We start from the raw sequence: 20,588 nt of genomic DNA on the forward strand, positions 1-20,588 counted from the left end.
AGTGTGGGTCCTTCTGGACCACATTCTTTTATTGGTGGGAATGTATTTTAGACTATTTCTCTTTCCATTTTTTTTCCTTTAAATGTTCCTGGAAGAATGGGGATGGGACAGGGCTCTGGATAATTTAATCACTGAATAATCTAACCATTTACGTGTTAATAGGAACAACTTCAACTTGAGTTGTCAGACCATTTTTCTTGTAATATATTTTTTTTCTTTCCTACAATCTTTTGATCCCTCTATGAACTAAAACAGTCATAAGGATGTGTCATTGCTATCATACTTTTATTCATGAAAGGAGCTCCCAAAGCCATTTGTGAATCTACTGGGAGGCAATGAATAAACAATGAGTTAAATCATCTTATGAAGCACCAAACTTTGGTTGAAAGATGATTCTGTCACATGGAATAATACTTCAAAATCTGGTCTAGTGCTTTCAGATTAGCTTATTTGGAGTTTTTTTTTTCCACAGTGAGCTTTGTACCTATATCACAAGGAGTCTATTTGTGAGTTTCTTTACCTCCTTCACAATTGCATCTTCTGAGTGTGAAGAAGTATAGAATAGAGCACTTTAGAACTTCAGTGGACACTCACTACCACTGCCTCTAGTACCCTGAATTTTACAGTTAAAGAAACTGAGGCCAAAAGAAATTAAGCTGCTAGCCAAGTTTACCTGGCTACACTGGGATCTGAAACCAAGACCTCTGACCCCAGCCAGTGCTAAAAATTAATATCCCCCAGAAAGGGGAGAAATGTATTCACTTCTCACTGGAAGAAACAGGCCAGTTATTTGTTAGAAAGTATGACAAGTCATAGATCTCAGTTGATTTTCTCAATTCATGTCTGAAAGAGAGAGAAATGACTCAAAGGTTTTGAATTAAATCTTTAAGAAACATTTTCAGAAGTCAAAAAGCCCGTGAATAAGGAATCTGTGAATTCTCTCATAGGTAGTTTCTTTCATGGGCACTGTTTCCTCCTCAATCCCACGTAGCTAAAAGAACATTTAAATTAAGTGCCCAAGTGAGAGACATTTCCCCATCTTAATAGTTAATCACAGCTGAGAAAATCTCGTTAATAATTTTTGAAGACTGATCAGGTACTTTTGAAGATTCTGTATCTGATGCCTTTGTTTGGAGTTGGCGTGTTCTAGTGATTCTGTCATTCAGATGATAAATGAAGCTCTAATCCGTTATACTTAGGAAGATTTCTTTGTTCTTTGTTTCAATGGTGAAGTTGGCATTTCTAGTCTCCAGGATAATTTCCATGGTATGTAGCGTACTTTCTCCCTCATCCACCAACTTTGGCTGCAGGTTTGATTGAAGGTGATTTTTCGACAACTCCCCTTAGAGCTTGCACACAGTCCTGAATATTTAAATAGCAGAACTGGATTACAGCTGAGACATTTGCAGAACAGTTGTTTTTCATAGATCCCCTCACGTTTTTGTTTACTGGCAAAAAAAACCCCTAACTCTCGTGCAAAATGCTAATAAGAGTAATTCATTTTATTTATCTTCATTATATTCATTTCACTCTTCTTGGTTTAGAATGCAAAGATTTTTAGAATAGCCTTGAAAATTGCATATATGCTAACTAAACAGTAATTTTTTTGACAGAATATAAACAGGAAAATCATCCAAAGATACAAACCCTGGAAAATCGCTTTTCCCTCTGATTCTGAAGGCAATTCCTTTGAAATATAAGTGAATACACTTCTATTTTAGGAAGTGTGATCATGAAAATTTTATGTTCTGTGCCCACTGAACCATTAAAACAATAGTTTTTCAAAACGGGCAGCCTTATTAGTGCCTTTGAAAAAAACAACAGGCAGACAGATAAATAGTGGGTACTGACAGGTGATCAGTGTGTTGAAAAGAGTTTTACCTACGGTAAATCCAACCCTCCTTTGGACTGTTATGATTTTCCTTGTGTTGCTCATCTTCATATTGTAACTTATCAAGCTCCCCTTTGAAAGATGCTGAGAGAGGTCATTACATCTTCCTGTGAGTTAAAATGAGAGCTGCGCTCCCCAAGTTTGATGGAACCAATGAGTCTGCCATCTGCACATTCCACCCCAAGCTGCCCGGGCAGTGTCCCATCCACGGGAAGCTTTCAGCACACCCTCGAGTGACCTGGCATTTCCTTTAGGTTCGCAGAAGCTGAGTGAGGTTGAGTGGGTACCTTCTGCCTGGAGCCTGCTGTGTCCATACAGCACATCCTTGGAGGGTTACTCCATCTCATTTCTCTCTCGCGTTACCCTCTCTCTTCACAGTCCTTAACCACATGTAGCCATTTGGGGCCACAGCCTGTGAAATCTGATTCTCACCCCACAGTCAACAGCAGCACCTGGATAATACTCAGGCGTTTCCCGCGAAGGAGCTGTAAATTCATACAACTTTGTCCAGGCAGAAATAAAATAAGCTTATTCATTTAAAAAAAAAAAAAAGCATATATATATAATGTCAGGTTTAGCCTACCTAAGAAATTAGCTTAAATTTGTCCTGCATTTACATTGTGTGTTACATGATATGTTTCCTAATTGATTAATAATAGAATGCTGATGTATGTGTGCATGCACACACACACTCACACACACACTCACACACACACTCACACACACACACACACTCACACACACACACACACGAGAGAAAAGGATATGGCCTACTGTCCACCAGGCTGGGAGCTAAGGATCCTGTTAGATATGTGCTATGAATTCATGGTCTCTTTTTGGGAACATACTTGAGGGGATACAGTCTCTTCTTACAAGCGATCTGTCTCCCAATCCATTGTGTAGATAAGGCCAAGAAATGAGTGAAAGCGTTTATATTTGTTTCCTGTGTGGTCAAGGTCAAGTCGGTTGAAGCAGCCACATCACGCTCCCTTTTTACATTCTTTTTCTTCTTTGCCTTCCCCATATTATAGATCCTTTCCTAGACAAATAAACCCATTCCATTATTAGAACTCCATTTCTCCTGATCCTTTTAGAATTAACAAATAGATTTTCAAAAAATGCAAAAATGCAAATCCAAACTGGTTAGACATTCCTAAAATCCACCATGCTGCTGGGGGAAAAAAGATGTGTGTGTGTGTGTGTGTGTGTGTGTGTGTGTGTATACACACATACATACATATATATGTGTATATATATATACATATATATGATGTCTGTTACATATATATTCTTTACCACTCTTGTTCTACAGGGCTATTGGTTTTAAAATGAAGCTTTATGTTAAAATTGTGGAGTCATAGATCAGGAAACAGTATGGAAATGAGACTTTCAACAAAGGAGAATTATAGAAAACTTTGCAAAATCAGTTGATCAAAATCCCCTCTACTGGAGCATCTGGGACTCTTTGGGGGTTTTTGTGTTTTCATCTCCAGGTTTCTAAACAGCGTGAAATCTCATCTGAACTGGAGTTGTGATTTTTTCCAGAAATAGGAGCTCAGAAGAGGCCCTGAGAGGCAGCTGTAGGAAAATAGCTGTAGTCCTGTTGAATGAAGAGGAGAGAAGGGGCTGGGGATTCTTGACAGCTGTCTCCCAGCCTCTGTCTCACATAAGACCCTTCAGCCTCTCCTTGGGAGGTGCTGATGGCCCCAAGATGACAGATTGGCCTTTGGGGGGAACAGGAAAAGAGCATGAGCTGCACAGACCCTGTAGGTCCTGGAGTCGTCCAGGTGTCGTAGTCAGAGCAGGCGCAGGAGGAAGCATCAGGGGACCTACTTCCAACTTGCCATCCCTTGCCTTGCTTTGGAAAGTAGTCAAGGGTTTTATACATTGTTTATTGATGCCCAACAAAGCAAGGCATTGGGGAAATCTGGAACCACAGTATTTAGTGGATGAATGAGTGGATGAATAAGTATATATTCTTATGACATTTCTGTATTGTCTAGACTGCACAAGTCATCCTAACCATGATACTGTCCAGGACAGTCACTCAACAGTGAACCCCGGAGTTTCCTCTTTTCATTTGAATCACTTTTTGTCCTTGTTCCAGAGATCTGTTCATCAGAAGCAATCTTCTTTAAAGAAGTAAGGACAAGAAGTACAGGGGTACCTGGGGGAAGGCTCAAGTTAAGAAAAGAATATCCAGATGCCTGTGCCCTTGTTCTCACACTTGAATATGCATGCAAATCTCCTGAGGATCCGTATGTGGTCACGTCCTGTGTTTAAACAACACAGCCTGCTGGGTTCCACCCAAGCGTTCCTAATTCAGTAGGTCTGGCGCCCAGGAATTTGCCACAGTTAAGGAATTCCCAGCTACTGCTGAAAAATGACCTAGGAAGCTTTAAAAAAGTATATTAACAGTGCTTTACCCTCAGATATTCTGATTTAATTGGTCAAGAGCATGGCCCAGCCATTGGTATTTTTTAAGGTAATATAGGTTATTCTAATGAGCTACAAGATTGAGAACCACTGACTCAGAAACCGTGGAAACGGCACAGATCAGGAGAATAGACAAAACGCTATAGGAAGAGGACCAAGGATGAGCTTGAAGTTAACTTGAGGATACTTTTGTTCCCACTTGACTAGTGAGGTGTGTGGTGCTTAGGGGCTGTACTGATGCACTTGTTTTGCCTCACTCTTAGTCTTTTGCCTTGACCTCTTACCAGATCATCCTAAACTTGTTGAAGATTCTGATGGAAGGTTATTTAAAAATGCTTTGTGTTCCTAGGGAGAATGTTAACTTTTACAATAGAGCTATCTATTGAAGGATTAAAAAAAAAAAAAAAAACAAAGGCCAAATTTCAGTTTTTATGTTTTGGGAAGAGGCTAAAGACAAAAGATAAAACACAGTATATATTTGATGGCAGAACTTTATCATATCATCCACACCCCGTCATTCTTGTTAATATTGTTAGTTGTTATGCTTAGCTCTGATTGAAGGCCTAGACCACTGTCTGGTATGTAATGGACAGATGGACAGACGGATGAATGGACAGACTCATGAACAGGCAGATGCATGGGTGCATGGACAGATGGATGGATGGATGGACAGACAGATAAGATTAAGCTAAAGGTGGCTAAGTCTCCTCAGTCACTTTAAAGTAGAATAGAGGACATTTATTTTTATTCCCACATTCCTTATCTTTTGACATCACATTGTTTTAGCATTTCTTTTGGTTGATTCTTCATGTAAACATGGCCTTATTGAGATGAGTATGTTCTTAGGTTAACTTCTTTAACTATCTAATTTCTATTGTAACAACTCACATACTCTTTCAAAGTGAAATCTTCCTGATTGCTCATTTGGGGCTTATATCTAATAAGAACCCTAAAAGTAGTCAAGGCTGTAGGCTCTCAGTTTTTGTGCTGTTTGTTTTTTTTTAGTTTGATGCTATGCAACACACATAGTCCCATTGTTTTTCCCAAACTGATTTCATCTCAACACGACCAGCGTTATTCCAGTGTTTTTTCTGATTTTATTCCTTACGATATTTTATCTTTGCCATGGGGCTTCACACTGGGGCCACAGCCTCCAGTGAATAAAGCCCAAACCATTTCTCTCTTTTTTTTTTTTTTAATTTATTTTTATTTATTTATTATTGGCTGTGTTGGGACTTCGTTTCTGTGCGAGGGCTTTCTCCAGTTGCGGCGAGCAGGGGCCACTCTTCATCGCGGTGCGTGGGCCTCTCACTATCGTGGCCTCTCTTGTTGTGGAGCACAGGCTCCAGACACGCAGGCTCAGTAGTTGTGGCTCACGGGCCCAGTTGCTCCGCGGCATGTGGGATCTTCCCAGACCAGGGCTCGAACCCGTGTCCCCTGCATTAGCAGGCAGATTCTCAACCACTGCGCCACCAGGGAAGCCCCATTTCTCTCTTAAGAGTAACCTGTTTAGCTAGTTGAGGTGAGAGACTTTTTTTCAAGTTACCAGAAATAATATTTCATGCTTTCTACTTAATTTTAAAGGAGACTTTCACATCTTGTTCTCATTCGGTTCTCTCAGGCTAGATTGTTGTTACGGCTGTTTGTCATTTGGCAAAACTCGGGTGCAGGGAGAGGTAAAGCGCTGTGATGTGCCCAGGGGGCCTTCTGGCTAACGGTGGACGTAGGCCAGGAGGGCGGGGCTCCGAATCCCAGACCATTTTCCCCAGCCTGCGCTCTTTCTTATGCTATAGCCAGGCTATTTGTTAACAGCTTGAGGGGAGTGATGAGGAGGGGGAAAAAGTGGAAAATTATTGACTCAAATTCCTGGAAATCAACTTTTAAATCAACAGTTTTAAAAGTCGTGCTGCCTCATTTACAGAGAAAAAAGGTAGAGGGCAGAGTACTGAGGTGTAAAAGCAAACTGCTGCCCAACTTCCCAGAGGAGCCCCTCCAGGAGCAAGAAGGCTGTCACGCAAGCCCAGGGCTCTGGTCGTCCCCATGGGCAGCACAGCAACAAGGCTAAAGTATTATGACTTGTCCCTTCCATGCGCCAGGCGCTATACTAAGTCCAGAAGCACAGAGGTAAATAAGACATAACTTGTGCCTTTGAAGCATTCACGGTATATTTGAGGAGGTCTTCGTGTAAATGGATGTTATCAGTGTGATGGAGGAGGCATGGTCGAGATGGAAGAACACAGCAGTGGGAGTGACTAGTTCTGCCTGGTAGAATCAGAAAAGGCATCCTCCCCCAGCATGACAACCAAAAATGTCCCCAGACATTTCCAAATGCACCCTGGCGGGCACAATTGTCCCTGGTTGAAAGCCAGCACAGTAGAGTGGTGTGGACAGAAGCCAGATTGTGGTGGGCTGTTGAGACCTCAAGAACATTAAGCTCCAAGCACAGGACCCTTCTGAGTGGGGGGTTTCTCTGCAACTGCCCAGGTCATACACTCATGCAGCAGCCCTGGTGGTGGATGGGGCAGACATGGCCACACCTCACAAAGCTTCAGCTCTGGGCTCCAGTGGACGAGATGAGCAGTAATAGAAGACTAACAAGCGCCAGGATACAAGAGATACAGGACTATTGTCATAGACTGTGAAAGCACCTTAACCAAAGGCTGTTGAACAGAGGAAGTGATATTTGAGGTTTAAGCTGCAATCTTGGGGATTATTGTCAGTTCGCCAGATAAAGAGGAAGAGAAAGAGTATTTAGATGTAAGGAAGGGCATGCAAATCTGGAAGGAGCCAAGAGGAGGTGGGTGTGTCTAAAGAACAGGGCTGGGGGGGGGGTGATTCTTGGCAAGCGGCCAGATCACAAGGAACCTTATAGGACGTTTGGGTATTTTGACTCCTTCCTGCAGGCATCGGGAAGGTGTGCATAGCTTTCAAGCCGGGAGTGGAGAGATCAGATTTACCCCTTAGAAAGACCATTCTGTCTGGGGTGGAAGAGGATAGGGCGGCAGCATGGGGGAGATGCTGGTGGCCTGCTTTCCGGAGGAGGTGGCGATGGGATGGAAGGAGAGATGGCTGGGACTTGGTGGTTGAGTGACCCCCAGAGGTGAAGTGCAGAGGGGATAATTCCCAGTTTCCTGGGCAGCTCACTGGGGGTCGGAATATTATTGGTAGACAAAATAATTTGTCCAGTTGGCAAAACTACCTGCACAGGAGGGGAAGAAGGTAAATTAATTCCTTTGGGACCCTTTAAGTTTGATGGCCTATAGGAGTCTAAGAAGGCAGTTGGAAAGGTGTCTGGAACTCAAAAGTATGGTTAGGGGTGTAGAATCTGGAGTCATTGGCATGTAGATGCTAACTGAAGTCGTGAGTGTTGATGACGTCATCCAGGGAGCATGTGTGGCCTCAGAACTAGTAGGACCTGGGTTAGATAATTACTAAATGAGCACCTGGGATGTTCTCGGTGGTCTCCTAGGAACTGGCGATGTAGTGATGACCAGGACCAGACAGAAATGCCCCAGGCTTCATGGCACCGACAGGTTCTAGGGAAAGATGCCAAACGAGGTGCAGGGGACAGAATTCAGTGCTTCCCCCCTTTCCCTGGCCCCAGCATGCTTGTCTAAGATGGGGGGAAAACCCCCATCTTCTCCTGCCTTAGGAAAGAGGACCTGGCTTTCTGTCAATCTCCACGAGCACCTTTGCCTTTTCTCTTTCCAACTGTCTGAAAAGGCAGTTACCTCCCTCTGAGATGCAGCAAACAAACCAAAGTCAATTCTGCTTTTCTTTTTTCCTGAAACGCAGATATAGCTTCAGAGATCCAGACTTTGAAATCAGGGCCCTCAAAACCATAAGCAGTTGTAAATACTAGTGAAAGCTGTGACCTTGCTGTTCCGAAGCCTGGAGAAGGCTCATTAGATCCATGCTGCAGAACGAATCCGTGTCGGCGTCAAGTCAAACCAGCAAAACCTACAAGGGTTGTGTCACTTCTCTGGGGAGATGCTGTAATGCTCAAAAGACAGCTCTGCCCTGCTCTGCATATATTTAAAGCATCTTCCCGCCGCATTTGCTATCAGTCTCCTCCTTCCAAGGCCAACACCTAAGTGCCATTTGTTTGGGGTTGGTTGGTTTGTTTCACAGAAAAATGTTAGTTTGTTTGCTTTTCTCTTATGGTCAGTGGTGTAGATGGAGTTGTTCAGACTGATAAAAAATAAGATCCATTCTTACATTTTGAAAGAAAATAGAAGGCTCATATGTGGCAATGGATGGCAAGTGGCATTCAAATGGGAGTCAGTGATTTTCCAGTTCATGGTGAGTGGAAATCACTTAGCCGTGATCCATGGTAAAGAAGAAATCATTTGAGGCGTGGAAACAATTCTGCTGCTTAGAGATGTTGTATAAACCAGGGTCACATATATAATAGCAGAGCTAGTTAAATAGATCACTTGAAAGGACATTAAACCTTTACTTTTGGGTAATTCATTCTATATAAAAGTTTAGCTCCCAAAAAAGTAGTGTCCTGTGTCATCTAGCATGTGAATGGTCATGTCTTAAATTTAAATTTTCCTAAAATTTAAAATTTTTAGGAAAAATTTTAATTTAATGTTAGTCTAAATCAGATACAATTACTTAAATCTACTATCAAGGTGAGGAGAGTGTAAGAGATTCAGTGCATTCAGAAGGCATCTCTACTTTTATTCTCGGAATTATTAGCTCCTCGGGATTATTCATAAAACTGACCATTTCGTTAATACAGTAATCATGCCCTCCTGCTCAGCTTCCTATTAACCAAAGCCTCCACACAAGGTAGATCTTAAAAGGAACCAAGCAGATGGTTGCTTTACCTGGTGAAGATGGCAGGCTGCCCTGGGCGTGCCCCTAGAATTCGGATGACTGGAGTTCTGAAGCTAGAGCTTTATCCGTTTGCTTTGTGAACTTGGCTCTGTTCAAAGACAAATCCCTCAAGGAAAGGTCATATTTTAAACTAATGTAAGTCATCTTGATTACAGTCCAACTTGAAAGAATAAGTAAAAGCCATCAGTTGGGAACACCCTTTTTTATTCCAATACCAAACGTACAAACCTCCATACAACGCACTTTCTCCTGCAGCCTCCTGTCTCGGTGAAGAATTGTCCCTCCTCCGTTTGAAATTGTCCCTCCTGCCTTCTCAGGACTCCTGCACTGTCCATGGAGCCTCCTGCCTCCTTATATATTTAGCTTGTCACCATCACCACCACCACTTAATCTGGATTCTTTCTGTTAAACATGTCAGTCTCCTCCCATTAAAAAACTATAAACCGGGCTTCCCTGGTGGCGCAGTGGTTGAGAATCTGCCTGCCAATGCAGGGGACACGGGTTCGAGCCCTGGTCTGGGAAGACCCCACATGCCGCGGAGCAACTGGGCCCATAAGCCACAACTACTGAGCCTGCGCATCTGGAGCCTGTGCTCCGCAACAAGAGAGGCCGTGATAGTGAGAGGCCCGTGCACCGCGATGAAGAGTGGCCCCCGCTTGCCGCAACTAGAGAAAGCCCTCGCACAGAAACAAAGACCCAACACAGCCAAAGATGAATAAATAAATTTTTAAAAAACCCAAAAAACTATAAACCTCACCTGAGCCTCCTTCACCTCCAACTCTCTGGTCCCTTCAAAACCAGGTTTCACGGAGGAGTCCTTCATACTTGTTGTGTCCATTTTCTCACCTCTGTTCTCAACCCACTCCAGCCTGGCTTCTGTCCCCACCACCCACCGAGAGAGTCCTCGGTGAGCTCGCCAAGAACCTCCCCGGTGCTAAAGCCAGTGGGCAGTCTTTCCAGGCCTCATCTGCCCTCCCGGCCACATCAGCCCACTTCCTTGGCCGCGCGCATCTTCCTCTGCCTCCAGGATGCCATGTTCTAATTTTCATCCTGTCTCCGTGCCCTGCCCCTCCTCTAACTCCCTGGCAGGTGTGTCTTCCTTAGTCTGAGAATTCAATATTGGAATTTTGTAAGGCTCCATCCCAAGCCCTCTCCTCTTCTCCTTCTATGCTCTCTCCATACCCCTGACTTCAAATATTATCTAATTGCAAACTAGCCACAGATTTCTATCACTGGCCTAGCCATCTCCTCTCCACCGAGCTCTGTACATCCAGCTGCCTACTGGATGCGTCCACTTTGACGTTGCACAATCACTCTGACTCAACAGATCTAAACTCACACTCATGGTTCCCTGCCACCCTTCCCCCGTCCTCCCCCAAAATGCCCCGGTTCCCTTTCAGAGTTTCCCGCCTTCCGGGTGAGTGGTATAACCACCCGTCCAGCTGCGTAAGTTATGGAACCTAAGAGATATCCAGTATACCTCCTCCTTCCCCCTCTGTCCGTAGACGCCGTGTCTCCGTGGTCTGTCAACTTGACTCCCTAAGAACGTGCACATCGACCATCATAGCCTAACTCAGGTGTCCGTCATCCTCTACCAGGTGTGCAATAGCCCCCGAGGCTCCTATTCAAACTGCCTCTTGCGTCTCCCAACCCATTCTCCGTACAACAAACAATGTGATCTATTGTAAATCTGAAATGTTCATTTGTTCCTCCCCTCTCCTACCCTTAAACGTAAACTCTTCAGTGGCTTCACATTGCTCCTTGAGAGGAGATCCGATTCCTTAACATAGCCTCCGTGGGCACATGGCCTGGCTCCTGGCTTGTTTCCCACCATCCTTCTTCCCCTTGCTTTGTCCATTCCAGCAACCTGGCCTCCTCCATCCTCCAGATCTGAACACAGACACAGTATCACTTCCTCTGGGAAGCCTTTCCTGACCTCCTAATTTTGTCAGATCCCAGTATCACTGCCCCAGATGCCTCACCATGGAAGCTCTTACTAGAGTTTTATACTTCTTTCTATGACTATGTGAATTTTTTTAATTATTTTATTTTTTTGGTAATTTTTTAAAATTTTTATTGAAATATAGTTGAAATAGGTAATCAACAAGGACCTACCGTATAGCACAGGGAAATCTACTCAATATTCTGTAATAACCTATATGGGAAAAGAATCTGAAAAAGAGTGGCGAGATATATATATAGGTATATATATATGTATAACTGAACCACTTTGCTGTACTAACTAACATTGAAACTAACACAACACTGTAAATCAACTATACTCCAATATAAAATTAAAAATTAAAAAAAGAAATATAGTTGAATTACAATATTGTGTTAGTTTCAGGTACACAGCAAAATGATTCAGTTATATATATATATATATTCTTTTTTTAGATTCTTTTCCATTATAGGTTATTACAAGATGTTGAGTATAGTTCCCTGTGCTATACAGTAGGTCCCTGTTGGTTATCTGTTTTATGTATAGTACTGTGTATATGTTAATCCCAAACTCCTAATTTATCCCCCTGTCACTATGTGATTAATGACTGCCTCTCCCAGCCCCTTCCAGTGTCTAAGTTCCAGAAGGGCAGGACCTTGATCTGTTTCTGCTCATCACTGGACCCCGATGCCCAGCACAGAGCTGGCACCCAATAAATAATTTGTGAAACGAATGAATGAATTTACATTTGAATGTGGCTAAGTATATAGCATCTGTTTTAAGAACTGGTCTTGACAGGAATGACATAGGAAGAGTGATGATGTAATTCCAAGAACCTGAGAGGGGAAGGGTCCAGGAGACAGAACCCTGACAAAAACATGATCCCCTGCACAATTTTGCCTAGCGCTCAGCCCCCCTTGCACACATCTGCTGATCTGTTTTTGGCTGACCCTCTTGCTAGCCAAGCTGAGACACTGAGAGAGTCTGTAGCGCCTTCTAAACTGCCATGAGAGTCTAAATCATGTCCAAGTTGCTGGCCGTTTTGAGGGTATTCTGTTGTAGTCTAGCTCCTGAAAAGTATGGCTCCAGTTTTAACCTGCGAATTTTCATCACTAACGTACACCTCTAGGCTTTGAGCTCTGTAAGTACTATCAGTGCTCAGTCCTCAGTGAGGTTCTTAGTCAGCGTTGGGTAGATTGGTGGATGAAAGCAGGAAAACAAAAGTCGGGATTCTTATGACTTGATGATCTTATCCAGGGGTCTCAAACTCAGGGCCAGGAATGATTGGAAAGGAAGAAAGCAGGACAGGTATTATCTGAGCGAGGGTTGGGGACCGGGCTAACTAGAACAAACATACCCTCTCTAAAGGCATTCAGGTGGAAAAAAACTGTAACCTCTGAGCAAGGAGAAGAACTTGCAGAGTCAAATGCAACCCACCGGACATCAGTTTGCAATTTCTGACTCACAGGGTATTATGGTTGTGGTAGACAGAATATCTCCCCCTCCCAAAGACATCCGTGTCCTAATCCCCAAACCTATGAACCTATAACCTTTCATAGCAAAAGGGACTTTGAGGCTGTGATTAAGAATCTTGAGTTGAGCAGATTATCCTGGGTTATCTGGGTGGGTCCAGTGTTATCACAAGAACCCTTGCAGTCAGTCTGAGATTGGAAAATATGACACTGCAGGCTTGGAAGAGGCACAGGGAAGGCAGGGCACTTCTAGAAGCTGAAGAAGGCAAGGGAACAGAGTCTCCCCTTCCTCCAGAAGGGGTGCAGCTCTGTTGACCCCTTGATTTTAGCCCACAGACACGCATTCCAATCTTCCGACCTCCAGAACTGTAACATAATAAATTTGTGTTGTTTTAAATCACTATATTTGTGGTACTTTGTTACAGCAGCAATAGGAAACTAATACACTGGTTAAGAGTGTTCAGACTATAGAGGCCGGGTGCCTGGGTTTAAGTCTTGGCTCTGCCCTGTGCTAGTTCTGTGACCCGGGGCAAAGTATGCAACTTTCTGTGCCTCACTTTTCCCCTTTGTACAATGGAAATGCTGATAGTACTACCTCAAGGGGCTGACCTGAAGATTAAATGAATTAATATACATGGGGTTCTTAGAACCATGCCTGTACTTCTTAGGCATTAAATCAGCATTAGCTTCTTCAATTACTCCTATTATTTGCAGAGAAAAGAACATAGGGCTGAGTGGGTCCAATACCTTGTCCAGGTGGGTTCAGGGCAGAGCCAGGAGTGGAACCCAGGTCGCCTAACTCCTGAGCTGTTTAGCACTTTGTCATTAAGCCACAATATCATTTTCCTACCGAATCTCATTTTCAAAGTCAAAACAACTAGTTACAATACACGCCCTTTGGGGGGGCTTAGCTACATTTTCTATCTGTGATTAGCCTGGATGGTCTCGGACCCTTTCAAGAGAAGTGACACATAAATAGAGGGCCTCATTGAAACCATGTGTGTTTAATGATAAGGCTGCCTAGTTAATAGCAGAATTGTCTCTGGGTAGAGGTCAGTCACTCATTGTTTTGTCCCCTTCGAACATGTCGCATAAGAAAAACAAAAACAGAAAGGCCAGAATAGAACCAGGCAACGCATCTGGTCGTGGGGTCCATGGGCTGCTTAGCACAAGCCAGTGAGGGAACCTTCTGCAGACACTTCAGGGCATAAGATTCCAAAACACTGGCCCCCCCCTTCTGAGATGCGAACTCCACCTTGAATCTGGAGGGCTTCTTCAAAACATACTGCCCCCAAACCCAAGCTTCATGTAAAAACCTGGGTTTTACTGAATGATCCCAGAAAGGTGGCTGTGCATCCCTATAAAAGAAACCAGTTTTCTCAGGGAAAAGAAATTGAAAGGTGAGGCAGAGCCTCTAAGAAACTCATTCTAAGTGGAGTCAGGAGTTGCATTCCAGACCTATGACACCAGCTTGCCCAGTTGCGTAATCTCAAGTTTCTTCCTACAGTCTGAGAATGCTGTTTTAGAAAGGACGGGAAGACTGCTGAGTCCAAATTTGGAACCTCCAGCATTGTGAATTTCCAGATACCCAGCGGGCCCTTATCAGTGTGGATAAATAATCCCTTCATGGGATGTTTTGAGAAGAAAATGAAGAATAGACGTGAAAATGTTCTTGTAAACTTAAAAACACTTTGGAATACCATTTCCAGCAGTTTCCAGGGTGCTGTGGGGTTTGCAGACAGGTATCTGATCAAAAATGCTTTCTCTGGCATTGAGGCCCATTCCCTGTCTAAGTGGTGATGGTATTGGGGAATCACAGAATCAACGTCAGTGAGCGCTGGATTTAAGATAGTTACAATTGGCCACTCCGTGGACTTCTTATCTTCACTCTGGGTCTCCAGAGTCCATGGTGTAAACAGCTTGCCAACAACGCATGCTAGTTGCCACTGTTGGGGAGGGACTATAGCCGCTGCTGCCAGGACAGCACCCTTTTTTACCCCTTAGTCCCATTGGAGGACTCAGAGGAGCCTCAAACTCCTTCCACAGTTTTCTCATCTCACACACACTTCATTCCAATGGGGGAAGCAGAATGCTGAATAATTAACTGCAGGGTTGTTAAATAATTTTCAAGAGCCTCAGAAATACAAACATCTCTGTGATGCTGAGGCCCGTTGTGTGATCATTCCTGGAACTTTATCCGGGCATGTGGTTCTCTCTTTTTTTTAATATAAGGTTCAGGTCTACAGCATTATCATTCAACAGCTGTATACACTGCAATGTGATCACCACCACAAGTCTAGATACCATCGGTCACCATACAGTGACCCCCTTCACCCATTTCACCACCCCCCCAAGTCCCCTTCCCCTCTGGTAACCACTAATCTGATCTCTGTGAGTTTGTTTCTGTTTTATTGTGTTTGTTCGTTTCTTTTGGGGTTTTTTAGATTCTAATAAGAGTGAAATCATATGGGATTTGTCTTTCTATGTGTGACTTATTTCACTTAGAATAATACCTTCAAGGTCCATCCATGTTGTTGCAAATGGCGAGATTTCATTCTTTTTCATGGCTGAGTAATAGTCCATTGTGTGTATGTACCACATCTTCTTTTTTTTTTTAACATCTTTATTGGAGTATAATTGCTTTACAATGGTGTGTTAGTTTCTGCTTTATAACAAAGTAAATCAGTTATACATATACATATGTTCTCATATCTCTTCCCTCTTGCATCTCCCTCCCACCCTCCCTATCCCACCCCTCTAGGTGGTCACAAAGCACCGAGCTGATCTCCCTGTGCTATGCAGCTGCTTCCCACTAGCTATCTATTTTACGTTTGGTAGTGTATGTATGTCCATGCCACTCTCTCACTTCGTCCCAGCTTACCTTTCCCCCTCCACATATCCTCAAGTCCATTCTCTAGTAGGTCTGTGTCTTTATTCCCGTCTTACCACTAGGTTCTTCATGACCTTTTTTTTTTTCCCCTTAGATTCCATATATATGTGTTAGCATACTGTATTTGTTTTTCTCTTTCTGACTTACTTCACTCTGTATGACAGACTCTAACTCCATCCACCTCACTACAAATAACTCAATTTCGTTTCTTTTTATGGCTGAGTAATATTCCATTGTATATATGTGCCACATCTTCTTTATCCATGCATCTATCAGTGGACCCTTAGGTTGCTTCCATATCTTAGCTATTGTATATAATGGTGTAGTGAACATGGAGGTGCAGATATCTTCTCAAATTAGTGTTTTCCTCTTCTTCAGATAAATACCCAGAAGTGGAATAGCTAGGTCATATGGTAGTTCTAGTCTTAATTTTTTGAGGAATCTCCATACTGTTTTTCATAATGGCTGCACCAATTTACATTCCCACCAACAGTGTACGAGGGTTCCCTTTCCTCCACATGCTTGCCAACATTTGTTTTGTGTGGTCTCTTTGATGATAGCCATTCTGACGTGTGAAGTGATATCTCATTGTGGTTTTGATTTACATTTCCCTGGTAATTAGTGATGTTGAACATCTTTTCATGTGCCTGTTGGCCATCTGTATGTCTTCGTCTATTCAGAACTTCTGCCCATTACTTTTCTTTTTTTTTTTTTTTTTTGTTTAGCCTTTTTTTTTCTTGTAAAACAACATATTATGTTTATTTATTTATTTATTTATTTATTTAACATCTTTATTGGAGTGTAATTGCTTTACAATGGTGTGTCAGTTTCTGCTTTATAACAAAGTGAATCAGCTATATGTATACATATATCCCCATATCTCCTCCCTCTTGCGTCTCCCTCCCACCCTCCCTATCCCACCCCTCTAGGTGGTCACAAAGCACCGAGCTGACCTCCCTGTGCTATGCGGCTGCTTCCCACTAGCTATCTATTTTACGTTTGGTAGTGTATATATGTCCATGCCACTCTCTCACCCTGTCACATCTCACCCCTCCCCCTCCCCATATCCTCAAGTCCATTCTCTAGTAGGTCTGTGTCTTTATTCCCTTCCTGCCCCTAGGTTCTTCATGACCTCTCTTTTTTTTTTTTAAGATTCCATATATATGTGTTAGCATACTGTATTTGTTTTTCTCTTTCTGACTTACTTCACTCTGTATGACAGATTCTAGGTCCATCCACCTCACTACAAATAACTCAATTTCGTTTCTTTTTATGGCTGAGTAATATTCCATTGTATATATGTGCCACATCTTCTTTATCCATTCATCTGTCAATGGACACTTAGATCCTCTGCCCATTTCTTAATCGGGTTGTTTGCTTTTTGTTATTGTTGAGTTGTATTAGCACTTTATATACTTTGGATTTTAACCCCTTATCAGATATATGGTTTGCAATTATCCTCTCCCATTCTGGAGGTTGCCTTTTTGTTTTGATGATAATTTCCTTGGCTGTGCAGAAGCTTTTTAGTATGATGTAGTCCCACTTGTTTTTGCTCTCGTGTCCCTTGCCTTTGGAGTCAGATCCGTAAAAGCATCTCTAAGAACATGTGGCCTCCTCTTCAGCGTCCTTCCCATTCTCTGGCAACTTCTGTCCCCACATGGTGCCCGCCCATTGTCTGCCCCTGCCCCCTGCTGTTGCATCCTAGCAGGTTCACATCCTGGCTATGGTGTTTCACTTGTTGTGGCTAAATTACGTGCCGGCCCCAAGTGTCATTTCTGTTCCTGTTCATTTGCCATCTTGTGTCTAATAAGGCTCTGGTGGCGATGGGTGGGGACCAGAAGAGCAGCTGTTGTTCTCTGCAGACAGACGTGCCCTCTCCCATCTCCATGGGGCCGTGAGCCTCTTTGTGTTCTGAGTCTGCACAAGCTTGGCAAGAGGCAAGCTCTAGCCTCGGGGCCGGGGGGAGAAAAGCAGAGGCCATGCTCCCGAAGCTGGGAGGCCACACGAAAGAAAGGGACTTCTGTGAGAAGAGTCCACGCGCCTGGAGGCCCAGAGGAGCAGGGCTGGGGAGGGGCCGATGGAGGGAGGGGGTTCAGCTCCCCGTGACGTCACGTCGGGTGCCTTTCCTGGGGCTGAAAATGAGGAACTGGGGAGGCATTGGTGGTGAGCGTCAGTCCTTCAGAGCACAGGATGGAGCAGGGACTCCAGCCTCTGACCCTGCCTCATGTATCTGCGACGGCCGGGGAGATTAACGACCCAAGGAGGCTATGATATGGTCCAAAAACTTTTCCTGGATTTTTTCCGCAGGCGACTGAGCCAGAGGCCGACTGCAGAGGAGTTGGAGCAGAGGAACATTTTGAAACGTAAGTGACAGAGCCCGTGGCACGCGCTGCTGTTTCGTGGTGGCTTTGGTTATTGTTGATGGCAGGCCACAGGGTTTCTCCCGTGCGCTGCTGGTGTGGAAACGATCGAAACCCTCCCTGGTGGTGGAGGCTTCGCCCTTGTGTGTTGGAACATCTGAGAGGGCATCCCCACAGAGCAAGCAAATTGGAATCCACTTGGTTCGTGCGGAGCTCAGGGTCTGCGAGAAGAACCTGCCCTGTAGTGGGCTGCCAAGTCAGAGAAGCTGAAAAGTTTGAGCGAGAGAACTTACTCGTAAGTGAGAGTTGGGGTCACCTTGAAACCCAGATTGGCTGAAAAACTGCAAATATGATATTGATGGCTAAAATAGGGCAAGTAGCCGTTTGAAAACGAAAACCAGAAAGCATGACTTTCCACTGCAGCCAGCTGCTGGTGAGAAAATCCCCCCTCTCTCTGAGCATTAAACCTAAAGTCTCAGCATTTCCAAGGGGAAATCCTTCCCGGCCTCCTCTCAGGCCTCCTACAACTGGCCGCTGGTGTAGCTGCCCAGGCTCTCATTCAAGAAAACTCGCTATCACTGTGTCTGTGGACAGAAAAAGTCAACGAGCCTCTTGTTTGGTTCAGGACACAGAGATATTTGCCGAGGTGCAGAAAGTCCATGTGGTGCTTAAAATACCTATTTTTAAAATGCTGAAAGAAATCAAGCATCTCATGGGCACCAACCAGTATGCCTCAGTTTAGGGGGAGACATTCAACAACTGAAAACTAAAACCTCTCAGATTCATCATGCTACACTCTCACCAACACTGCCCTCTAGATGGTCAACAGATGTTTTTAGTTTAATTCAGACCCTTTCTCCCCACACGTCTATCCCTTTCTGATTTGCTCCAGAAAAGAGAAATATATGCTACGCAGAGTTTTACAGAACTTCTGTGCTGTGCACGCACGCACACGTGCGCACACACCCACGCCCCGGTCACGTGAGGCCCCTGTGTGCGTGGCTGGGTATCTCCACTTTGAGCAAACAAAAGTGTTCTTGGTTTTGCTTTTCTCTCCTTCCTCATTGTGGCCTTGTGACTGGGTCCGCACCAAATGGTTTGCTGTTGAATGTCACCGGCGAGGGCTGTGATGGGGGGGCCGGTGTCGTGACCCACAGCACCCGTACTCCAGGGCGCCCACCTGCGTGCCCTGTGCCTCCACCAGCATCCTGCCGCCCCGCTCCGGGCTTCGGCCACGCCCTCGCCTCGCAGTGGCTGTTCCTTTCAGCCTTGACCTTCCTCAGTCCTGAGGGCACCTCACCCATTTCCCAGATCTCTAGGAAGTTGTGCATATGATTATGTTCTTCCTAACGGAGGGGTGCCTTTAAATGTTTCTAAGTTTGCTTTGCAGTGAAACAGAATTAGAATTCTTTCAGATGATTTTCCTGGTTGGGGAAGCATTTGGCTGGCGTGTCTCCCTTTCTGCCCCAACTTGATAGCTGATCCGTTACAAATTGTCTACGTTAGAGAGAAAGAAAAATAAAAAGGTGTCTGCTTGTTCCTAAAGCCAGATATCTGGTGAACGGGCTTTCTTCTTCTCCTTTTAAACTTCTTCCCCAGATGTGCCTCACACGGTTCCGTGGTCTGCTGAAGGAATCTCTGTACGACTTTCTTTTTTTTTTTTTTAATTTTTATTTATTTATTTATTTATTTATTTATGGCTGTGTTGGGTCTTCGTTTCTGTGCGAGGGCTTTCTCCAGTTGCAGCAAGCGGGGGCCACTCTTCATCGCGGTGCGCGGGCCTCTCACTGTGTACGACTTTCTTATGGGGCCGCACGGTACCTGGGGTCCCCAGCCTAACTCTTAAATGGGAAGATGCTCAAAACGTCTGTGGAATTGTTCAGGTTTCAGAAGATAGCACTTCTCTCGGCAAGGGCACAGGTTTTGGAAAGAGAAGGCAGAGAATCCCCAGCTCACCTGGCTTCCCGAAGGCACCAGCTCCCATACCTCGTCTGTCCAGATCCATGGGAGGCGACGGGCAGGCCCCTCGAGTTAGGTTTTTCTCACCCTCCAGAAAGACACTTGGGTCTTAGAGACAGTGACTTGCGTCTAGGGAGCCTGGGGGGGTTCAGGGGAGCCGAGGGCTTATAAGTTGTGCCCACAGTTCCCTTGCGTTCTGTTGCCTCTTGCTTCTTTGTCCTGTTTGAGGAGCTGCAAGTTGAAGGATCACTTGACCAAATTCAAGCAGGGTCATCATTTCGCAGTTCCAAAACTTTTCGGAAAGGAGCTTATTTTTCCTGTCGGTATTTTTTTTTTTCCTCCCTGCGTTCTGCAATTTTGTTTTCCGAAAGAGGTTTTTCTTTCTCTTTTTTAAATCTTGTGTGATTGTTAAGAAATGTTTAGTGGTATCAGAAAACACCCTCAAACAGTGTATTCTGAGAATTATCCTCTGGGCTTTAAGTCAAGGGATGAACCACATCTCTAAGTGTGCAGGAGAGAGGCCCAGAGTGGTGGCTCGGCTGGGCGGTGGAGCTTTGCAAGCCGGGTCTGACTTCCACCCCAGGCCGCCCGGCCCTGTGGGCAGTACTGGCTCCACTGGGCAGCCAGTTGAGACCCTGGGCACCTCTGAGCACACAATGCACTCTCTGATGGTGGCAGCAGGCCATGACCTCGAGGGCTTTTCCTGGTCTCCCTTCCCACTTGCCCAGTGGGGTTGTCTTGGTCCCCACTGCCTGAGAATTCATGACCCTGGGTTTGTAAATGGCTTTGAACT

General features: G+C 44.5%; 1 protein-coding gene across 7 annotated transcripts in view; it reads left to right on the forward strand.

Moving 5' to 3' along the window:
• The window catches only part of PHACTR1 (phosphatase and actin regulator 1), a 527,020-nt gene that overhangs the window by 493,475 nt on the left and 12,957 nt on the right, over positions 1-20,588 (forward strand). For all 7 annotated transcript variants that reach the window (XM_036868637.1, XM_036868638.1, XM_036868642.1 and 4 more), the window contains one exon: positions 17,784-17,839. In XM_036868637.1, the coding sequence (XP_036724532.1) occupies positions 17,784-17,839 (56 nt within the window). The remainder of the gene's footprint in view (positions 1-17,783; positions 17,840-20,588) is intronic.

Source organism: Balaenoptera musculus, chromosome 11 (genome assembly GCF_009873245.2).
Source record: "Balaenoptera musculus isolate JJ_BM4_2016_0621 chromosome 11, mBalMus1.pri.v3, whole genome shotgun sequence".
Lineage (NCBI taxonomy): Eukaryota > Metazoa > Chordata > Mammalia > Artiodactyla > Balaenopteridae > Balaenoptera > Balaenoptera musculus.